Source organism: Parasteatoda tepidariorum, chromosome 7 (genome assembly GCF_982258835.1).
Source record: "Parasteatoda tepidariorum strain Cologne lab strain chromosome 7, Ptep-v5.0, whole genome shotgun sequence".
NCBI classification, from domain to species: Eukaryota; Metazoa; Arthropoda; class Arachnida; order Araneae; family Theridiidae; genus Parasteatoda; species Parasteatoda tepidariorum.
Window position 1 is genome coordinate 110,061,871 of NC_141761.1, and position 20,959 is coordinate 110,082,829.

General features: G+C 29.3%; 3 protein-coding genes across 5 annotated transcripts in view; 2 read left to right on the plus strand and 1 right to left on the minus strand.

Annotated features, from left to right (window-relative positions):
- The window catches only part of dgt6 (dim gamma-tubulin 6), a 62,712-nt gene that overhangs the window by 19,064 nt on the left and 22,689 nt on the right, over window positions 1–20,959 (plus strand). For all 3 annotated transcript variants that reach the window (XM_043055446.3, XM_043055443.3, XM_043055445.3), the window contains exons 8-10: window positions 92–259; window positions 6,673–6,722; window positions 7,946–8,001. In XM_043055446.3, the coding sequence (XP_042911380.2) occupies window positions 92–259; window positions 6,673–6,722; window positions 7,946–8,001 (274 nt within the window). The remainder of the gene's footprint in view (window positions 1–91; window positions 260–6,672; window positions 6,723–7,945; window positions 8,002–20,959) is intronic.
- LOC107437173 (uncharacterized) lies at window positions 11,415–14,576 on the plus strand. The gene is made up of 2 exons (XM_043056658.3): window positions 11,415–11,766; window positions 12,370–14,576. The coding sequence occupies exons 1-2, from the start codon at window positions 11,566–11,568 to the stop codon at window positions 13,765–13,767; spliced, it is 1,599 nt and encodes a 532-aa protein (XP_042912592.2). The 5' UTR covers window positions 11,415–11,565; the 3' UTR covers window positions 13,768–14,576.
- Window positions 15,386–18,810, minus strand: LOC107437172 (uncharacterized). Its single transcript, XM_043056659.3, has 2 exons — window positions 18,537–18,810; window positions 15,386–16,580 (listed from the first exon to the last, which is right to left on the minus strand). The coding sequence occupies exons 1-2, from the start codon at window positions 18,662–18,664 to the stop codon at window positions 15,398–15,400; spliced, it is 1,311 nt and encodes a 436-aa protein (XP_042912593.2). The 5' UTR covers window positions 18,665–18,810; the 3' UTR covers window positions 15,386–15,397.

A 20,959-nucleotide genomic window follows, 5' to 3' on the forward strand; every position in this document is an offset into this window, starting at 1 on the left:
TTTTTTCATGTTTGATCTTTTTATTATAATTTTTATCTATTTTTTAAATTATTTTCATTTTCTGTATCTTTTCTCATGTTTAATTTTACAGATTGACGTTCTTTGGAGAAAAATTGAGGCTTTCCTCTCAAAAGAAGAAAAGATGTGGAGCTTTATTTCTTCAGAATTAGAAGACAGCGCCAAACCCATTTTAAGAGGCGGTGCCTGCTCTTTTAACCTTTCCAATAACCTGAAAAATTGCTCTGAGGACAGATACCCAGTAATTACTATTTTCTAGTTTTTGATGTTAAAAGTTTGTTCCTTTATATTAATCTTATAAACTTAATATCAGTGGTAAAACTAGAATTTCATACTTAATTTAAAAAATTGACCATTATACTATTTCATTTCAAATAAATTAGTTTTTTATTTAATATAAGTTTAAAATCATTCAGTATTTTATTTTTAATTTTTTTTTTCTGTGTTGATTGTGCATCTTATAAAAAGCAATAAAAATATTATTTTTTTTTTTTTTTTTCAGAGCTGAGATTTTCCCTCTTTTTATTGATTTCCCGCTTTTTCACTTTTGTCTCTCGGATTTCAGCCTTTTAATCGAAAACTCTAATTCTCTAAGAGTTTCGTTTTTTTTTTTTTAATATAAATATTTTGTTTTTTCAAAAAATTCAGCCTTTGAAATAAACTAATTATATTTATTTCCGATTTTCAAAGATGAACAGAAAATTCAAACTACATGGCTATTTTTTACGCGCAGAAGATAAGATTTTCCGCATTTTTACCCGGTCCCTAGATAGCTCGTATTTTTGTAATTCAAATGACGCTGAAGCCCGGAATCTGCTGATGTCTCGATTCTTATACATGCGATTTTAGTATCAACATGGCTTTTCGTATTTACGTGATTTAAAAGTGCGCCTTGCGATTCTTATTCACTCTATTTGAATATTGTACGTTGCGATTCTTATTTACAAGATTCAAAATTCCTATATCGTAACTATTTTTCTATCAACCATTATTAGTATATGTGGGCATTACAACATCAGCGAAACTGGAAGAAAATATATTACAAACTTACATTCTGTGCTTGCAAGGAAGAAAAAGTAGGATTTGTCAAAAGATGTTAGAAGATAGGCTAACGACTAAATTAATCACAAATCTGTTTGTGTCAGTTTTGCTATTACTACAAGAATATATAAAACTTTTCCCAACTCGAGCAACCCTCATTCACAAGCTGCATTACATGCAATTTGATCTTATTAAAGGATTTTTCGCTTGTTTTGTGAAACATGAAGCATTTGCAGCAATCCGAAATTAAACAAAGATAAAAATGAAGGATATAGCAAACAAAAGCAATAATATAAAAAGTGATTAAATTTTTTTTTGAAAAAAGAGTTAATTAACTCAGCACCAAAATTTAAAAAATAATGTTGCTGTAAAATGTAAAATTCTTATGAAATAAATATCTAAACAGTTGCTGATTATCATGCAATTTTTCAAACTAAAATAATGTTAAGGAGTTAATATATATTACTACTTCACAGTTATGTTTCACAGGGATCTAGCTAGATTAGGTTGTAATCTGAACATAGTGATTCCAAATGAAAAAAATTTGTTTTCTTTTCGAAATAATTTAAAAAGTCATGTTACTGATATATTTGCTATAAATCACAAAACAGTATTAATTAAAAGAAATGGAATGTTAATGTATGTTCTCAGTAATTTTAATTTGCTAAATCAATCAGTTTTTCACATGATAATTGTCTCATATGTGAACTGAAGAAAAATATAATTTATAGCTTTATTTTTTTAATTCGTAATTTTACTTTTTTCTAAATGTTAAGTATCGATGTAATCATTTATTTAATAATAAATTAGTAAACAATTTTATGTCAACACATTGTTATTAATTATCTTTAATTGTCTGGCATTTGATATTAAACGATTGCATGTGCGTAAAATTTACTCACTTGGAAATTCAGCTTTTTGGCCAATCTCATCCCTGTTTTTTTAATAAAAAAGTTGGTGATATTTTTGTGAAATTTTAAACTTTCATTTATAAAATATATTGTTGAACTATGCAATTAAATTTTTATTGTTCGAATTATTTTGCAAATTATGAGCATAACACTAATTAACCGTTAGAATGCAAGACAATTCAAACAGTTAGACAAGAGGTACCGTATTTTTCGGCGGAAGAGCCGCGGCGCTATCGAAAAAAGTTGTTTTTTTCCTACATGTGGCGCTTCCGACGAAAGTAGCAAAAAAATTTGTCAAGGAAAGTTATTTAAGAAATAATTTTCTGAGAGAAAGACTATTAAAAAAAAAATTTATAACGAAGTCGACGAAATATTCGCCCGTATCGCGATCTGCTGCAGAACATCGCCAATTCTTAGCAAACTTTCGGCAGCAGCCTGTAAGAAAATAAATAAACGAAATAATAATTTTAAAAAAACATCGCATAAGGAGAGAATTTAAAAGGTGTGCATCTTGTATACACCCCCAGCTTAAGGAAAAATCGCAAGCTAGAAATCTATTTAGCGCCTTAGCAATTGTAATTTAAGCGAACAGAAAAGGAAGAATAGGACCCTAAATCCGACACTCACGGGACTGACGAAATGCCGAACTTCGGATCTCTTTCGGAAATTCCAATATGGCCCCCAAATATTACTATAATTTAATTCCACTGTTAATTTCAGAAAAACCAATAAATTTAGTCAAGTTTCGATCATAGATTATGATGGGGTGAATTTAAAACTGGCCCATCATAAGAGAAATTTTACTAATCAAAATAATAATCTATATAACATAATCAAGAAGAAATAATCAGAATCCTATGAGGAAGAAATAATCGTTTCTTCTTTGGAGCGAGATCATAGTTCTCATTTTTTCTTTTAGATAACATTTTGTTTTAACAAAAGACGCTTACCTCGCAAGAAAAGAAAAGAAAAAAAAAGCTAACAGGGAACTACAAAAAAAATTTTTTTTTAAACTAAATGCTAAGAAACTAACAATGAATAACAACAAAAAACAAGCTAAAAACTAATAGCGATAAAAAAAAAAAAGCAAGCAAGCAACAATTAACAAGAAAAAATAAAAAACGGCAAAATAAAAAAAATTTATGAATCGAATAAAAAATCGCAAAAAGGGATAAATTCATTTTATTGTCCATGTGGTAGTTTCAATGTCAACTGGGTGTGGCCAATTTATGGTCAAACAGAGGAGGGAAATTCGGGGGCAAATCAGTAAAGCACAGCTGTCAAGATTGATTGATCAGTTTTTTCCAACTTCCATATCTTTATTTTGTTCATTGGAAATGCAGGTGTTTTTTCTTCTCACTTTATTTTAAACTGCTTTAGAAACAGATGTTTCCTTTGATACAGATTATTTTTTTTCTTTCTTCAAGCTTCTTTTTTATTTTTAAAAGATAAAATAAAGTAAGTTACTTCAACAGAATAAAATTCAAAATAAAAAGAATATAGCTGATTTTTTTTGTCTTATCAATATAAATTTCTTAAAGAAAAAACGAAAGAGATTAGATCAGATTAAGAGCCGAATTTTGGAATGCTGGATTAGGGGTCCCATATCCTTTTCTTTTCCCCAACCCCTTTAAAATATAACTGATTGATTCCTCCTAAACAGCTCCAATAGAAATGACACGTGGAGGAACATTTTCTTCTCTCTTTCTAAGTTGAGTCACATTGGGTTATTTCCATTGAAGGAGAGGGCATTCTACCCACTAAAACTCCACCCTCAAAGATTGTGAAAGTGAAACTTATTTCCCCTTCGCTCATTCCTTCAGAATTTTTTTGGGGCCTGCTTAGTTATTTCTTATTCTTGTTATTATTAGTTATTTCGTTATTATTAGCTGTTTCGTTATTATGTATTAGTTTTTCCTCAAATTCTTAACGGTAATAAATTTTAAAATCTTTCTTTTAATAAATTTTTTTTTTATTTTTTCTTATTACATTGTTTTACGGATTTCTGTAATCAGTTCAGCCTTAATTCAGCTACTGAACATATAAATATTTTTTTGCTGTTCTTCTGTTTTTTGGCGCGGTGCCAACTGATAAGAACAACTTTATTTTATATAGTTTTGTTGTTTTCTTTTCTTTTTTTTTGCTGAAAGAGAAAACTTTTTTTGTTGCTTTTTTTTTGCTGAAAAAGAAATTTTTTATTATAATTTAGAAATTAAAACTTAACTTTATGAAATGCATAAAAAAATTTAATTTTTTATTATACAGATACTCTAAATGGTAATTTAAAGGTCTCTTCAAAAAGGATGCTGATATGCGCGACTTAGCACCATTGCGCCGCTTACTATAACTTTTTTTTAAAAAAATTTCATTTTTATCGAGGTGCGGCGCTTGCGACGAAGCGGCGCTTTCGCCGAAAAATGTGGTAGTTATTGTTTAAAAATTATTACATACGATGCGACTAATTTACATGTAATTAGATCTTATTTACTGCTTTCCGTTCTATGTAAAATATTAATAATTAATACTGTTCCAAGTTATTGTTTCATTCTAATATTTTTTCAAGTTTTCAATTAAATTGACAGCATTTAGTTTTAATTAAATATTTCTTTAAATTAAAATATCTTATATTATAAAAATACACTTTATAATCAATTTTTATTATTTAGTATTTTAATTTTTAACGAATCAATTTTTTTATTTTATCAAAAAGCCCACAATGGGCTGATCGTGAGACAGAGTTCCCATTTGATCACCGAAGTAGAGCATCACTGGCTGCTCTTAGTGTTCAGGTGGGTGACCATTTTGGTCAGCCTGCAAAGGGACCAAGGGTGTGCGGTATTGGTCCTCGTTATCTTCGAATCATCCTCTGGGATGTTTCCCAGACATCGCCAATAGCCCATTTTGCAGCTCTAGTGCGACATCAATAAATGTGAAATATTGATAGTTAATATTGTTCCAAGTTTTTAATTAAATTTGCAGCATTAAATTTTAATTAAATATTTCTTTAAATTAAAATATCTTGTGTTATTAAAATTCACCTTGTAATGGATAATGTGAAAAATTTCATGAATTTTCAGGGTCTAAGTCTCTAAGTAGTCTCCTGTAAGGGTTTTTTTTTAATGTCTCTAAGTATGATTTTATAGTCGGGGGTCTGTCCAGACATTTTGTGAAAGGTCCGGTTTTCGTGATATTGCGAAAAAATTACTCACATTCTTTCAGCTAGGGTCCGCTTTTATGAATGTGTGCAAATAGGGTCCAGTTATTGCAAGAACTTTTTCAAGGAGTTTTTAAATTCAAGGAGTTACAAGATTATGCTCGGCACTGTAAAATTATAATAAAAAAATAAAATTTTCAAAAATAAACAGCAATTGCTGCTTCTAAATGAGAAATGCAACATACAAATATTTGGTATTTAGCCTATACTGCTGAAGGCAGAATATTCATTTCGGACGAAGAATGGAAGAATCGTCTGCCGAAGGCAAAACTTAATTCGTTTACATCCATCTTTCTCGTTTTCTGCCCTGGGAAGGGTTTATTCAATTAACAAAACAATAATGAAGATAAACAAATTTGTGTTGGGTCCGATTAAAAGAAAAATCATTTTGTGAAGGGTCCGTTTTTAAGTTAAAATATTTTGTGAAGGGTCCGTTTTTATGAAAAGATATTTTGTGAAGGGTCCGTTAACGGACCCAGATTTCTTCTAAACAGACCCCTGATAGTTATACCGTTTAGGAATAAAAGATATTTGGAAGTAAAATAGGGTTCATTTAAATTTGTGTGCTTTTCACTTCATTCTTTCTGGCTATGCCTTAATTAGCATTAAGTTATTAAAAAAATTAATTTATTTAATTTAACATTAATTATTAAAACATTTAATTTATTAAAAAAGCATTTTAAATCAATTTTATGTATTTAAATAACTAATGAAATTTAATAAAATCTTTTTCCAGTTCTAAAAAAATAAGTATAATAAAACTTAATGTATATTCAGGACTATTATGCTTTTTGCAAGATACAGTAGTAGACAATTAAAAACTAAAACTTTCAGATTCTTTGGTAATTTTGTCAAAATTTTAAAAGCCTCAGCATGAGAGACCTGGAACAAATTGACTTTTCATATAAACTTTTAAATCATTTGCATGTAGTTGTGTGGTAAATAACTTTAAAACAAATTTACAAAACAGAGAATAATAAATCTTAAATTTATTTACTGTTAGAAGATAATTTGGTACCAAACTGTTGGATTCTCTTAACCCACTGACGGTTCAGCACGTAAAAAGTCGCATTTTAACCTGCAGTCTTCTCTGCATAGCAAAACCGGTTTTCCCATGTTAGTTGATAGGGGAACTGTGTGTAGGGGAGAAACATTCTCCCAATTTTGCCCATTTCCTTAACCGCCAGTGGGTTAAGGCAGTCTGGAAAATTACTCGGTATTTGATATCAAGAAATTTGTACACAGTATTTTTGGTTTTTCTCAAAATTGCAGATTTGTAATATACCCCCTTTCAACAATGATCTATTGAATTTCTTTTGCAGGGAACCACTGATAATTATTTTTTGGTGGTCAGAGACAAATTTTAGTGGTCTCGGACCAAGGAACCAGCATTTTTTTTCTTCGAACTCTTTATTATAAAGTGTTCTAGATTTTTTTTTTAATTAATTGCATAATTATTCCAGTGTTGAATTCTGTTACAATTTTCAGGAACTTCGAAATCAATTGTCAGAAGAAGGAAATCAATTAAGCATTCCTCAGTAAGTTTTTGATGGAAATTGTTTTTGATTTATGCATGTTTACATTTGGTATACATTACATTATACATACAATTACATTTGGTATAAAATTGTTGTTGTCAAAGACCATTAAGGCAAGAGGTGTGATTGCTTTTGTTTTCCAGTGGCGCCATCTATGGCTAAGAGTTAGACTTCTGCCACACCCATATGTCATCCGTTTATAGGGCGGATCCATTCATTCATCGACATATTGTAATTTTGACCTGAACCAGAGAACGATCACCCAGAGGTATAATTTGTTATGGGAACATGGTGTACTTTGTGACCCGACATATTTAATGTGCACCAATCACCATTTACTACGTGGGGAGTCTTCAACCAGCTGAATTTGAATTCTCGTTCTCACAAACCTTAGTCCATTTCCCAGCCAACCAAGCTATCCCGGCCTTTCTCTTTGTATATACTATATTTTATATACATATAATGAGGTCTATCACTTTTTGTTCAGATTCTCAAGCCACTACAGAGAATAAAAATGAAGTAGGCCTAAATGAACCATAGTTTAGATTAGTCAGCCGGCAAACAATTTTAGAACAAAAGATCAAAACCCCTTTCGGAACAGAGATTCGAAAATTGTTGTTTCCGAACAATAAAATGTCTAGTGCAGAGATTGTTCGATGAAAACACTTAAATGGATCCAAGCTCTCTTTATTGTAGCTCACATCCAACCACATGGTAGTTGTGGGAGAAGTGTCCACCCCTTTTGGTGACTAAATTATAGCAGAGAACACCCCAGATTAGACCAGTATTCACCGCATCTGTCTCTTTGTCCGAACAATGGAATATTTATTTGCATTTACACATTATAGATTTAATGTGCCCCAGTCCCCATTTACTACGCGGGGACTCTTGGACCAACTAGATTCGAACTCTTGTTCTCAGGAGCAGGAGTCCAGCACCCTGCCAATGGGATAGTCCTTGCTGACCAGGGTAGTAGTACTACTACTATCTTGACCTACAAAATTGTTAAAAAATAAATTTTTTTTTATATCTCTTAAAGCTTTTGCTTTTAGTTGTCTTTAACTAAAATTACTTATCATACTATTTTAATAAATTGCATTGTAATTATTTTGCATTTTTATTTATTTTGTATTCTTATTTCTTTTGTTTTTTATTTATTTTGTATTGTTATTTATTTATTTTTGTTTTTTGATTTATTTATTACATCGAACTTTCCTTTTTAGATTTCTCAAATTGTTTACAGTAGTTTTAGAATTTTATGTTGATAGTATAAAGAAAGGTAATTTTATTTTCATAAATTTATTAACTAGTGTTAAAAAAATGTTTTAAGTAATAAAATATATATTACTTTCTTAATAACTAAGTATCTTTTATTGATTACTGTGTAATTATTTTCCCCCCTAATCTGCAATAATGCTCGTAACATAAAGGTAACCATTGAAAAGAAAGAAAAAATGGAATTTAGGTATAAGAAAAATGTGGATTCTTGTCTGTGCTCTGTATGGATAATTTAGCAGCTACACTCAAATAAGTTTTAATCAAAGTTATGTAAAATTTTTATTTAACATTTAAAATTGTCCCAATTTTAGGCACGCATTAAATATTTCTTTTATTTGGTCTATCTGTCTTATAAGAATAATTTATTTTCTGAAAGTTAAGAAATTATTTGTGTAATTTTTTTTTTTTAAATTAAAGATATTATTCCTTAACGGACCATTTAAGCGGCATGGCACGTTTGCTTACTGTGTCCAATGATTGTAACAAAAATGTTTTTTCTCTCGTTAGTTAAAAGTTGTTCTCTTATTTGCAATTTATTTAATTATAAATAAATATATAATTTTAATTAATGATTATATATTCTTCTGGATTATTAAGGACTAAAAACTTGAAAAAAACATGCACATTATTTCATTAAAAAAGTATATTTTATGGATGAGACGAACTTATACTTTTTTAGCATCCAGTTTATTCAACTAAATCTGAGATAGATAGAATTACTAACAATTTTACAATTAAGAGAATATAGCTTATCATTAAAGTTATATTCATTTTAACACGTAATTAATTCTAACATTGGTTGAAGTTATTTTCCTTTTCATTTAGATATGAAAGTTTAAAAGTTAAATTAGTTTAACTAGTATTTAAGTGGTTAGGTAATAAATAATTGGATTCATATTAAAAGTAATTGAATTTTCCATTATTAGAACTTTTGTAACATAGAAATTGTTACAGCAGTTGACAAGATTTTAAAAAGAAATTTTTTTAAATCATTCTGTATCAGAGTCAGGGCGCTTAGCGTTTTTAAAAAGTGCTTATTTCCGATTTTTGTTTTTTAAGAGCTCTTAAAGGTGCTTTTTTCATTGGGTGTTTTTAAAAAGTTCTCTATTTTCCCCTTACCCTGTTGATTTTTGCCACGTATTATGCAAAGAGACACTGTTCATATTGTTCTATTCAACGTTTTCACAATTAATTCAACCCCAATCTATTTCGGCGTACCGTCGGTCCTTAGCGTATCAAAACGCCATTTTTATGATTCAAAATTTCATGATTTTTTAAAATTGTCAAAAACTATGCTAACATTTCTATTTATTTATTTATTTTTTGGAAATGGCGGTTAAATCCAGATAAGACCGTCAATTGCAGGGATGCTACGCCTGCGCCATTTGCGACAAACTGAGACAAAACGGCATAACTGCGCCATTTTGCAACATTCAGCTCAGTTTCTGCCAAAGCTGCGCCATTCTGAGACAAAACGTCCAAAATTTGGCAAACCTGAATTCAGTTTCAAATATTAATCCGCATTGCCGTGAGTCATTGTAGATCATTTTGCCGTTCACGTCTCCAAGGGATGAAAGACTTCCACGAAAAAGCGGAAATCCGCTTTTTTCTCCCAATTTTTAAAATTTTCGACCATGTTCCAAAAACTAAAATTTTTAGGGAGTCCAATTAGAGAAACCCAAGCCGCCGGAACGATAGTCGGATTCCCGCGACTTCCGCTATAGAGTGGAAAGGAGTCTAAGTGTTTCGTTTCGACCACCGATATATGATTTTTTTTCTCGTTTGGCTGATTTTCGGAATTTTAAATATTAGGAATTGCGCTGGAATATGCTAAAATCGCGATTTTTAATCAGACGATTTTAATATCAATCATCGATTTTCGTATTTAACTTATTTAAAACTTATGTGTTGCGACTTTTTTTACGCTGTTTAAAAATCATTACTAGCAATTCCTATTCACTCAATTTAAAAATTCAATATCGCGATCTGTATTCCCGCGAGTTTAAAATCCAACGTCGCGATTCGTATTCACGCATTTTTAAATCCAATATTGCGATTCGTTATCACGCAGTTGTAATATCAGATCTCGTTTTTCGTATTTGTACGCTATTTAAAAATTACTCATTGCGATTCGTATTCACGTGATCTAAAAATTATTCATCGTGATTCTTATTTACGCAATTTAAAAATTCAATATCGCTATTTGTATTTTTGCGTTTTTAAAATCCAACAGCGCTATTCTTATTCACGTGATTTTAAAATTCAAAATCGTGATTCATATTCACGCGATTTTAAAATCCGAAATAGTGATTCATATTGACGCGATTTTAAAATCCAATATCGTGATTTGTGTTTTTTAAATCCAGCTGCGCGATTCATATTCACGCGATTTTAAAATCCAATATCGTGATTTGTATTTTCGTGTTTTTAAAATCCATCAGCGTGATTCATATTCACATGATTTTATAATCCAAAATCGCGATTCATATTCACGCGATTTTAAAATCCAACCGCACGATTCATATTCACGTGATTTTAAAATCCGATATCGTGATTCATATTCACTTGATTTTAAAATCAAAAATCGCGATTCATGTTCACTCGATTTTAAAATCCAATATCGTGATTCATATTCACGCGATTTTGAAATCCAATATCGCGATTCATATTCACGCGATTTTAAAATCCAAAATAGCGATTCATATTCACGCTATTTTAAAATCCAATATCGTGATTCATATTCACACGATTTTGTAATTCAATATCGCGATTCATATTCACGCAATTTTAAAACCCAAAATCGCAATTCATATTCACGCAAATTTAAAATCCAGTTTCACGATTCTAGAAAGAAGTAGAATTAAGTTTTTTCTTGAATTAGTTACTGTAAAGATGTGATATATTTTTCTACAGTTGTTGCATTTAAACAATTACTAAGTGCATTCATAATCACATTTTATGATTGTATATTTAGCTATACAAATTAAAAGAACATAGTCAACTAACTAATCTTGTGAATGCAAGAAAGTACAATCTACTAGTCAATGCCAATAAACTAAAAAGTTTACTTTTATACTTAATAAAGGATGCAAGTCATTTTAGAAAGAAAATTATATTTATATGTGTCTTTTTAAATTGTTTATAATAGTTTTTAAATATTTCTGTTTTGATATAAAAATGCATATATGCTAATTTTTGGCTATTAAGTGCTCCCTAAAATTTTCTTGAAAAATTCCTACCTAAAATATTTCAAAATTTCACTGCACCTCCTGAATGGACAATTACAGCATTTTTTAAAAATGATTTTAATGTATTCAGAATGGCTCAAAACCACTAGAAAACATTTTGTTACTCTTTTCAAAGCGTTAATTATTAAGTTATTTTTAATTAAAAACAGCCCAGTTTCGTTTTTAGCTGAAACGGGAAGTCACGTGATTTTTAAGGAACTGACGTCACATGTGTCGATCTTTCGTTTGTTTACATTCGTATTCCTTTTAAATTCGTTGTATTCTATCTTTCTTTCTACTTCGCATTTGTTTGAAACTACTTCAGATATTTTAATAATATGTCATCACCAAGATATAAATACTGCGTAGTGCCTTTGTGCACAAATACAACGAAAACGGCTCCGGAATTAACTTATTTCGATGTTCCAAGAAAAGATGCTGATAGAAAGAAATGGTGCCTCGCTATGAAACGAGATGATAAAAAAAAACCTATTTTGTCTACAACATCTGTCCGAAATGTTTGCGAAGACCACTTTAATGTGAGTATATGTATTTTTTACTTATTTAACTTTTCTAAATGTTGAAATTTTTTTGTAAAAATTCTTAAGTACATTAAATATCTATGACAGTCATCTTTTGTTTACAATATTTTTTTAGCTCTGAATATTTGATAAAGAGTGTGTAAGAAAAAGTTATGAATACCTGGTATTACTTGTTCGTAAAACGAATCAAATTTATTCAAAAAACTTTTTTCTTTTATTTGCAAAAGCTTTTCTTTTATTTATTTATCTTAGGAACTCAAGCACAAGCTACAAATATGTTTTGTAAATTATTCCTAGTGTCTCAAATTTTAAATTAGAAATTTTTTTAAATTCTTATTTAGTTAAAGTATGTTTCTATTGATAAAAAATTTATACAAAAATATATATTGTATCCATAAGCACATTATATTTATTTTTGTATAGGACTAAGGGTAAATTAGTTTTAAACAGTGTTTTGTATGAATTTTTAACTAGACTAAAAAACATAATAACCTCCAAAGTATATTAATTTTCTGCATATTTTTTTCTTAGAAAATATTTGTATAAGTTTTAAGAATGACGTAAACCGAAGTTGCTGATTATTGTTTTTATTTGTTTCAGCTGGAACTTGACACTGAGAATTATCTTCAACATAAATTACTAGGAGTCAAACTTAGATTAAAAAAAGGAACTGTGCCTCATATATTTGCATGCCAAATGAATAAATCTCCTGCACCAGTATTATCAGCATCTACTGAAAGAGCTGTTAAGAGGCAGCGAAAAAATACAGTGCAAGAGCTATTGGAAAAGTTTGAGCTGTCAACTACGGATGCGAATGCAGAAGCAGATGATACAGGTTCTGTCTTGCATCCTACTAGCGAAATAGAAGATGTAGCAAATTTTTTTGATAAAGCTTGCCAAGTAAATTTGAAAGCTGCTTATCGAAGCAAGGGTACAAATACTAGTGTTGCAACTTCAGAATTTGGATGCATAGCCGCACCAGAAATGCAAGACGTAGCTTGTGGTCCAACACCAAAAGTAATGGAATGTGAAGGAAATTACATCAGTGATGCAGAAGAAATAGTTGATAGTGATTATATTTGTGAAAATACATCAGGATCAGACTATGATCTTGATGATGATCATGAAGAAAAAAGAATAATGAAAGCATTCATGATAAAATCAGTGGAAAAAAATTCTTTTATGTGTTTAGGAATTCCAAATGAGGAAAAATTCCTCATTGAGTTTTTGTCTAAACACACTAAATGCTCAATTTTAAATGTTATGGTCACGCTTAAAAAAATAAGACAAAATGAAACGTATGAGTATCTGGGCATGTTATTTGGAATGTCCACTAGTAATGTGTCCAGAATTTTCAAGAAAACTTTGTCTCCTCTTGCAGGTGTTCTCCAGAATTTTATTGTTTGGCCTACAGATTCCAATAAAATCAAACAGTGTCTACCAATAGCATTTCGAAGGAATTATTATAATGTTCAAAGCATAATAGATTGTTTTGAAATTCCTATTGAAAAACCTTCAAATGCATTTCAGCAATCTATGACTTGGTCGGATTACTACAAGAATAATACCATAAAATTCATGGTATCTTGCACTCCTGATGGCACAGTAAGCTATATCTCAAAGGGTTATGGGGGGCGTACAACAGATGCCGCCATTGTGGAAGATTCAGGATATTTAAAGCTGTTGTTCCCTCACATGGATATTATGGCAGATCGAGGATTTAAAAATATAGCTCATTTGTTGCAGCAATTAGATTGCCAACTTATTCGTCCTCCTTCTGTGTCACAAAATAAACCAATGTCTGCGGAGGAAGTTAAATCCACAAAGCGGGTTGCTGCAGTCAGAGTGCATGTAGAGAGAGTCATAAATAGACTGAGAAATTTTCACATTTTATCAAAATATACATGTGTTGATCATAACTTGGTACAGTTATTTGATCACATTTTAATTATCGTTTGTGGACTTATAAACTTTCAAAATGAAATTATTAAAGTGTAAAAGTATACTTTTTTTCATGCTTTTGTAAATTATTCATTGTCTTAACAATAATTATATAAAAAATGTAATTACATCAACTATTCACTACTTTAAAAAAACTATTAGACAATTAATGCTTAATTTAATCAACTTTAGAGAATTTTTTTTTAATGTTTTGACATTCCATCATGGAATTTTTTATTTTTTGATACAAAATGTTTCTAATATGTATTTTTTTTCCAATTCATTTCATTGCAAATTTTGATAAATTTTTTAGTTATGTAAGCACAGAAAAAAAGTGTATTGATAAGTTCTTTTATTGATTAGTCTTGAATAGTTTCCATTTCTAAAAACTTCCTGTGTGCTTTCAACTTGAATTGGTTGTCTTATATAATTATTGTACAGTAATGTATATTTTAGTATTAAGTAATTATTTTTTATAACTTTTGTTCTAAGAACATTTTTTTTTCATTTATAGTCTTTTATTCAAAAAAATTTGCTGATCATTGTTGTCAACATTTATTAAATGAATTGCCAAGCGTGCTTTCCGAACAGTTGATAAAATTTTTTGAATCCCTTGTTTTTTAGTTGTAATTATATCACATTAATGTATATGAGTGTCTTGTATTTTGTCTTTCTATTTTTAAAGCTGAAATATGTTTTTATAAAGTTGACTGTTATATGTTTTTAAATCTTACATTTACATTTTCAATACAAGTTTTTATGAAAAGAATTTGTAATATTACTGTGTTTTACTGTTCAATTTATTTAATGTAAGCAATATCAAATTCAATCCTAAACAGCAGTATATTAAAGATTTTTTGCACTTACACCAGTTTGTTAGCATTGTAAAACCGTTACACAAAGCTAAGTGTTCAATTTTATAATATTTTCAACTTCTAACAGTAAATTTTAAATGCAAAATTTTCCCAAAAGAATTGGTATCCTGTTTTCATTACTGAGTCCATATTTAATGCCAATATTTTACCTTAACAGCAGTACATTATTACACCATTTTATGCACTTACACCAGATTGTCAGCATCGTAAACCAATACACAAAGCTAAATGTTACTTCCTTAAATAATATATTCACAACTTCTAATAATACATTTCATATGAAGAGAAGAATTATATCTTTTTATCAGAGACTCAACAAATAACAATGGCTTAGAAGTCTTGATTAATTTCTACTTAGTTACCTTAAATGAAGTCTGTACAAATTTGTTACGTTACTGCAGCGTTCTTTGATGACTACGGGTGTAACAAGCTTTTATAAAAAATTAAAAAATAGTAACAGAACTTTAAAATAACAATCTTTTCAAAAAAAGAAACAAAAAGTTAGCTTTTATTGGTATTTTAGTGAATAATAATAAAAAGACTATCCCTTATTGCATAAAAAAAAAAAAATGGATGGCCAGAAAATGGCCACAATGTTTTATCGTCTAAAATTGAGGATCTAGTATGTGAAGTAGTGTGGTTTTGTAGATCAATCTGAGACGTAAAATTAAAAACTTTAAATATGCAAAACTGACAACATTTATTTTGTTCCATGGTATATGGCATTCTAAATGAATTAGAATATATTATTATAGAAAATTGCTGTAACTACATACTATTATATAATGCAATATTATAAATCAGAAAAAATTTTATTTTGAAAGACAATTTTTATAAATTTTTGGAAAAATTGCTTTTTTCCAAAAATAAAGGGCTCTTTCCATTAAATTTTGACAATACTCATTATCTCGTTGTACCCATAACTCAGCAATTCCTCTCGTCTTTTCAAAGTTGGGATTTGCAACACAAAACAATCCTCTGGATTTATTAGCGAATAACATTTGCAGTTGCATTTGTGCATAATGTCTATCGGTAGGCATGTTGTTTATGATATACTTATTTTTAGTTTTTTCTGATATAGGGCACTTAACCTCAACAATAAAATCTGTGGCGATACCATCTGGTGATGCACCAAAGATGGGATGTTCAGGGTTTATTAAGAGGCCACTAGGTTTTATTTGAATATTGTGATTCCTCTCAATTTCTTTCAATACCTCAACTTCAAGACGACGACCTCTTTTTATAGCTTCCGTTGGTCGAAACTTTGCTCCAAGAAGCGCTTCAACTAGACTTCCATCTAAAGTTGAGCATCTTGACGCTTCATACAGTTTCGAAGCAGTTATTCTAGCATATCGAAGCTCATGCCATAGGGGTTGAGTATGTTGCTCCACTGATAGTTGGCCTACTTTTTTACAAATGTCAGAATTAATCTTTCTCTTTAAGTAGTTTAAAAAAGCGTCAGCTTCAGAGCCAGTCCCCTCCATTGCAAATTCCATTATCAGATAGTGAATGGACACCTTTTCCGAGTCACTGAACTCAGAAAAGTAATTACAGAGTTGCATATTTTGAATATTTTTTTCATTTATAATATCCATGCATTCTTTCAAGATTGATGGGTTTTTGGGAGGGAGATCATTAATAATTTTTTTCCCCAAACTTGACGCATAAATGAACTTTTCACTGGAACCAACTGTTGACAGCTTTGATTTTTTCCAGTAACATTCCACTTCTGTTGGGGATGGCACTGAACATTTTCTGTGAACCCAGAAAAGGAATGCAATCGTGTGCTTGCATCCACCTGCACTTGCAGCACAACCATCACACTGAATTGATAAGAGATTTTCTGCCATCTCATCACAAACTAATGTGACGGTGTATGCTTTGCTTCTGACTTTGTGCTCAGGTGTGATTCGTCCCTTGACAGTGCAGGCAGTCTGGTCTCGCTTAACCTGCACGTAGCCCACAGCATTATCTCCATATGACTCTCTTGCTGATCTGAGATAAAAGGAAATGTTTTGAAAATTAATTTGAAATGATAACTATTAATGGCTAAGTCTATAAAAAATTATAAAGAATTTTAGTGAAATATTATTTTAAAAGATGTATTAATATTTCAGAAAAATTTTTAAAGAAAATACATAATTTAATGTTTTTTTTATTTTAAACTTGTTCTTATATATATTTAACTTCATTTGCATTTTTTCATAATATTAATCTATATTATTTATTAAAAAATATTTCAGAGAAATTTAACTTATAATTGCAATAAAGTATTGAAATCAACCATGCTTATTTAGTTCTAATAAATAAGTAAAGAATGCATGTTTCTTCACCCCTTGCTTTAAAATTTTTATTAAAAATATTTCTCATACTGTTAATTATTTTGTATTTATTTAGGCCAAAATAAGTGAAAAAATATATTTAGCATTTCAATAAATCACGGTTATGAAATATAGCATGAAACACATCTTTTTTTTCCCTATGTGTGTGTTAAAAGTAAAATCTTCAAAGTACGGCTCACTTCCAAACAATATTTTAATTTTACACTTAATGTAGTTATTTAGATGTAAGAGAAAAAAGTTATTCTTTAATTTTCAAAATTATTGATAAATGTTTGAAAATGAACAGAAAAATTTTTTTTTCAAACTCTTTTTTTTGAATTTTATATTTTAAAACAAATTTAATTATGATAATTTAACAGATCTTTTAAGCAATTATTAGAGAATGTTTTTTTTTTTTTATGATTTGAAATTCCAAAATTCATTTTTGCTAGTAATTAGAAGATCAAAAATATATTCATAGAAGGGGCACCAATGTCTTATTTGCATCAAAGGGTTAAGCAACAAGTATGCTTGTTTGACAATTTTTTCAATTTCCCCTTCTCTTAAAACTATTTAATTATGCATTAATTTCTAGTCTGAGAGTTTCCTTTTGCAAGTACCAAAGAATATTTAATTTGAAGAAATATGATAATAAATCAACAATAACCATTCTTTTTAGATGCTCTGTTACAAAAATAGGAATTAACTTTTGTAAATGCATGCACCAATCATATGAATTTTTTTTAAGAGATAAATAATTTATTATATATAAAACAATATATAGCAATTTAATAGTTAACTAAAATAATAACTGTAAAAATATAGATGTGAACATCTCTGTGTATTTTAATATTAAGTGCATTTTAAAAAATTTGCATTAGTGAATTTTTTCTTTAGAAAGTTTTTTTTAAATTTTTTTTTAAAGGTAAAATTTTATAAATAGATATGTAACAATACATAGTAATTGCAAAATTCTTATTTACTCAAAGAATAGATATAAATTCATTCTGTTAATTTTAATATTAAGTATGTGATAAAATTCTACATAATTTATTTATTTTTTTAAACAGAAAAAAACTTTACATTTTATAAATACATATATATTACTAAAGCTCCTATTCACTTTTCAATAACTATATAGAGAATTAATATGAGCACACTGTATATTTAAATACTGAAAGCATATTATAAAATTAGAATAAATTTTTTTGTGAAAATAGCATAATTTCTATTAATTCAAAGAAGAATAAAGTTCACGATGGATATGTGTATTAAATACATAATAAATGTTCTGATAAATCGTTTCGTATTCGTTTCAAGTTATTTGTTCAATTAAATTAAAAACAAATTCAGATGTAATAAAAGAAACACTTTTAGCTAAAATAATTACATAGCTCAATTAAATGACATTACATGAATACTTGAACATTTATAAATTAAGATGGTGAATAAATAATTATTCCATCGACTGATCTATTCTATGGCGATACTGATTGTTTAAATCATAAATCTAATATTTATTGAAACAAATCCCATTCAATCCGTCTTTTTTTATAATCAAATTAATTAGTTAGGTGTTATAATATAAATATATATATATATATATTTAAGTGAAATAAACTGTTCATACCTTTGAGCTTTCACTCCTCTGATTTCAGGCGAAAAGAAATGCTGATTTGATGTGAAGAATTGCATGATCATTTCTTCCGTTATTTTTGGAAGATTATCCGTCTGGGCTTTTTGAAAACCTTCCTCCATTTTACACACACTTATAAAAGTGTAAATTTAATCCACAAAATTAGTATTAGTATAAATTTCAAGACGAAAGAGAACACCGTATAAAAATCACGTTGAAATACGCATTGAGAAAGGAGTAGACTTACCTCCCGTCGGCACATGTGACGTCACGGCCAATCAAGGATCGTTTTTGATTGCATCATCTACGGAGCCTTTTTAGAGCAATTTAAATTATTAATAAATAAATAAATAAACATTTTTATAAATAAAAAATCGGATTTTCGAATTCGGGAGAAAATTTCCTACACGTTATGACTGAAAATTTAAAATTTTAAGAGATGCTGTAATTGTCCATTCTATCAAAGAGTGTTTTTTTTGTGTTATTTGCATTTTCTTAAACTCACATTATTTAATTACTGAATTTCTCTTTTAATTATTGAAATCTGTAGACCTTTCATTGTAACTGAATAGTTATATATTTTGAGATGAAATTTGAGCTCAAAATGAAATGGGTATTTTCCCTTTTGAATTACTGAAACTAAATAGATATTTCTTTTTAGAAAGTTAACACCATTATATTTTAAAAAATAAGAAAGTTAAAATTTACTTTGTAAAATTCTGTAACAGATACTATTCATTGGCATAAATGATAAATGCAATATATATGAAAACAACAGAGTACATAAAACAATTTTGTGGACTCTTATAATCAATCATATGCAGGTTTTTTAAAATCCTAGCAATAGTGAATGTATGTATAATTGTAGTACTCCTAGTATGCTATTAATGGTTTTATGGATCCTGAAAATTATCTTTATATTGTTATCAAACTGATTAATAATCATTTTAGCTGAGATAAACTGAGTGAAAAAAATAATTTTAGCTGAGACAAACTGAGCCAAAAAGAGATTTTAACTGAGGCGAAATGCAATTTCTGGTGAGACAATTTGATATTTTGCGAGTAGCATCCCTGCAATTGTTAAAAACTTGCCAACCCCGATTAATTATATATTTTTTAAAAGTGCTTAAAAGGTGCTTATTTTTTGTTGAAATTTTTGGCTACGCACCTGAGAGACTAGGATCTTTTTAAAGTTATTCTTAAATACATATCCAAAGATTATTGCATCATTTATAAACACAAATCTCTACAATTTAAATTCATTTGAGAAAACAGTCTTGACTCTAACATTCCAATCAAGAATTCTAAATTTGTAATTTTCAACTCATCGAATAGAACACTTAAAGTTTTATGAAGCAAAATCATAGAATTTGCATCTCAAATATTATTTTGTGTAAGTACTGCTTTTTCTAAAGTTTCACTTGTGAAAGAACCACTGTATAGCTCCTAAATTTGTTCTGGACAGATTCCTGCAAATTTAATCATAGCATTTTATTATGCTCTTTATAAATAGAATAGACTTCTCAATCAGATTACTTTTTTTTGAAGTTTTAAATATATTTTCTCGGTTTATTATTTTTTATATTATAATCAATATTTCTTTCAAATATTACCTCAGAACCCGCGATGACCTCAGAATGACCAGTGAGGTGAATCGGGTTCGAATCCCAGCAACCGGTCAGAGTGCTGACGTGAAATATCCTCAGTAGTAGACGGATCATGGGTTAGAGTCCCCTTGCCGTCAGGCTAACCGTGGGAGGTTCTCGTGGTCTTCCTCTCCATGTAACGCAAATGCGGATTGGTTCCATCAAAAAGTCTTCTGCGAAGGCGAATTTCTCCCAAAACTTGATCCAGAAATTCTTGTCTTTTGGATCGGGTTCACAATTACTAGACTACATAGTTGACCACTTTAGTCATAGACCCAAAATTGGCTCGGCTGTTCAACGATGGTCATAAAATATTACCTTAGAGCCATGGTTGTTCAGGGGGTAGCGCATTCGCCTTCCAATGAAATGAACTAGGTTCGAATCCTAGCAATGACTGTTTGATACGAATTGCGCACCCGGTTTGTACTGACCACAGTGCTGATGTAAGATGTCCTCTTTTGTATAGTCTGTTCAACGAGAACTGATAGTAGAAGTAAACATAAGGGTTGCTGTTTGATCGCCAACATTTGCCACTTCAACGGTTTCTTCGCTGAATGGACGATTTTGTTTGAATCGACAGAGCTTTCGCTTTTATAGAAAAACTGAAACGTATAATATTTACAAATGTGTTAATAAAATTTTTTTTAAATATTTACGTATTTAAAATATTTATTAATAAAAAACTTTAAAATATTTACATGAAAATACGTTTCTAATTATTTCAGTAAGCAGTTAATTTTATTTTGATAATAGTTTCAATGTATTTTTTTT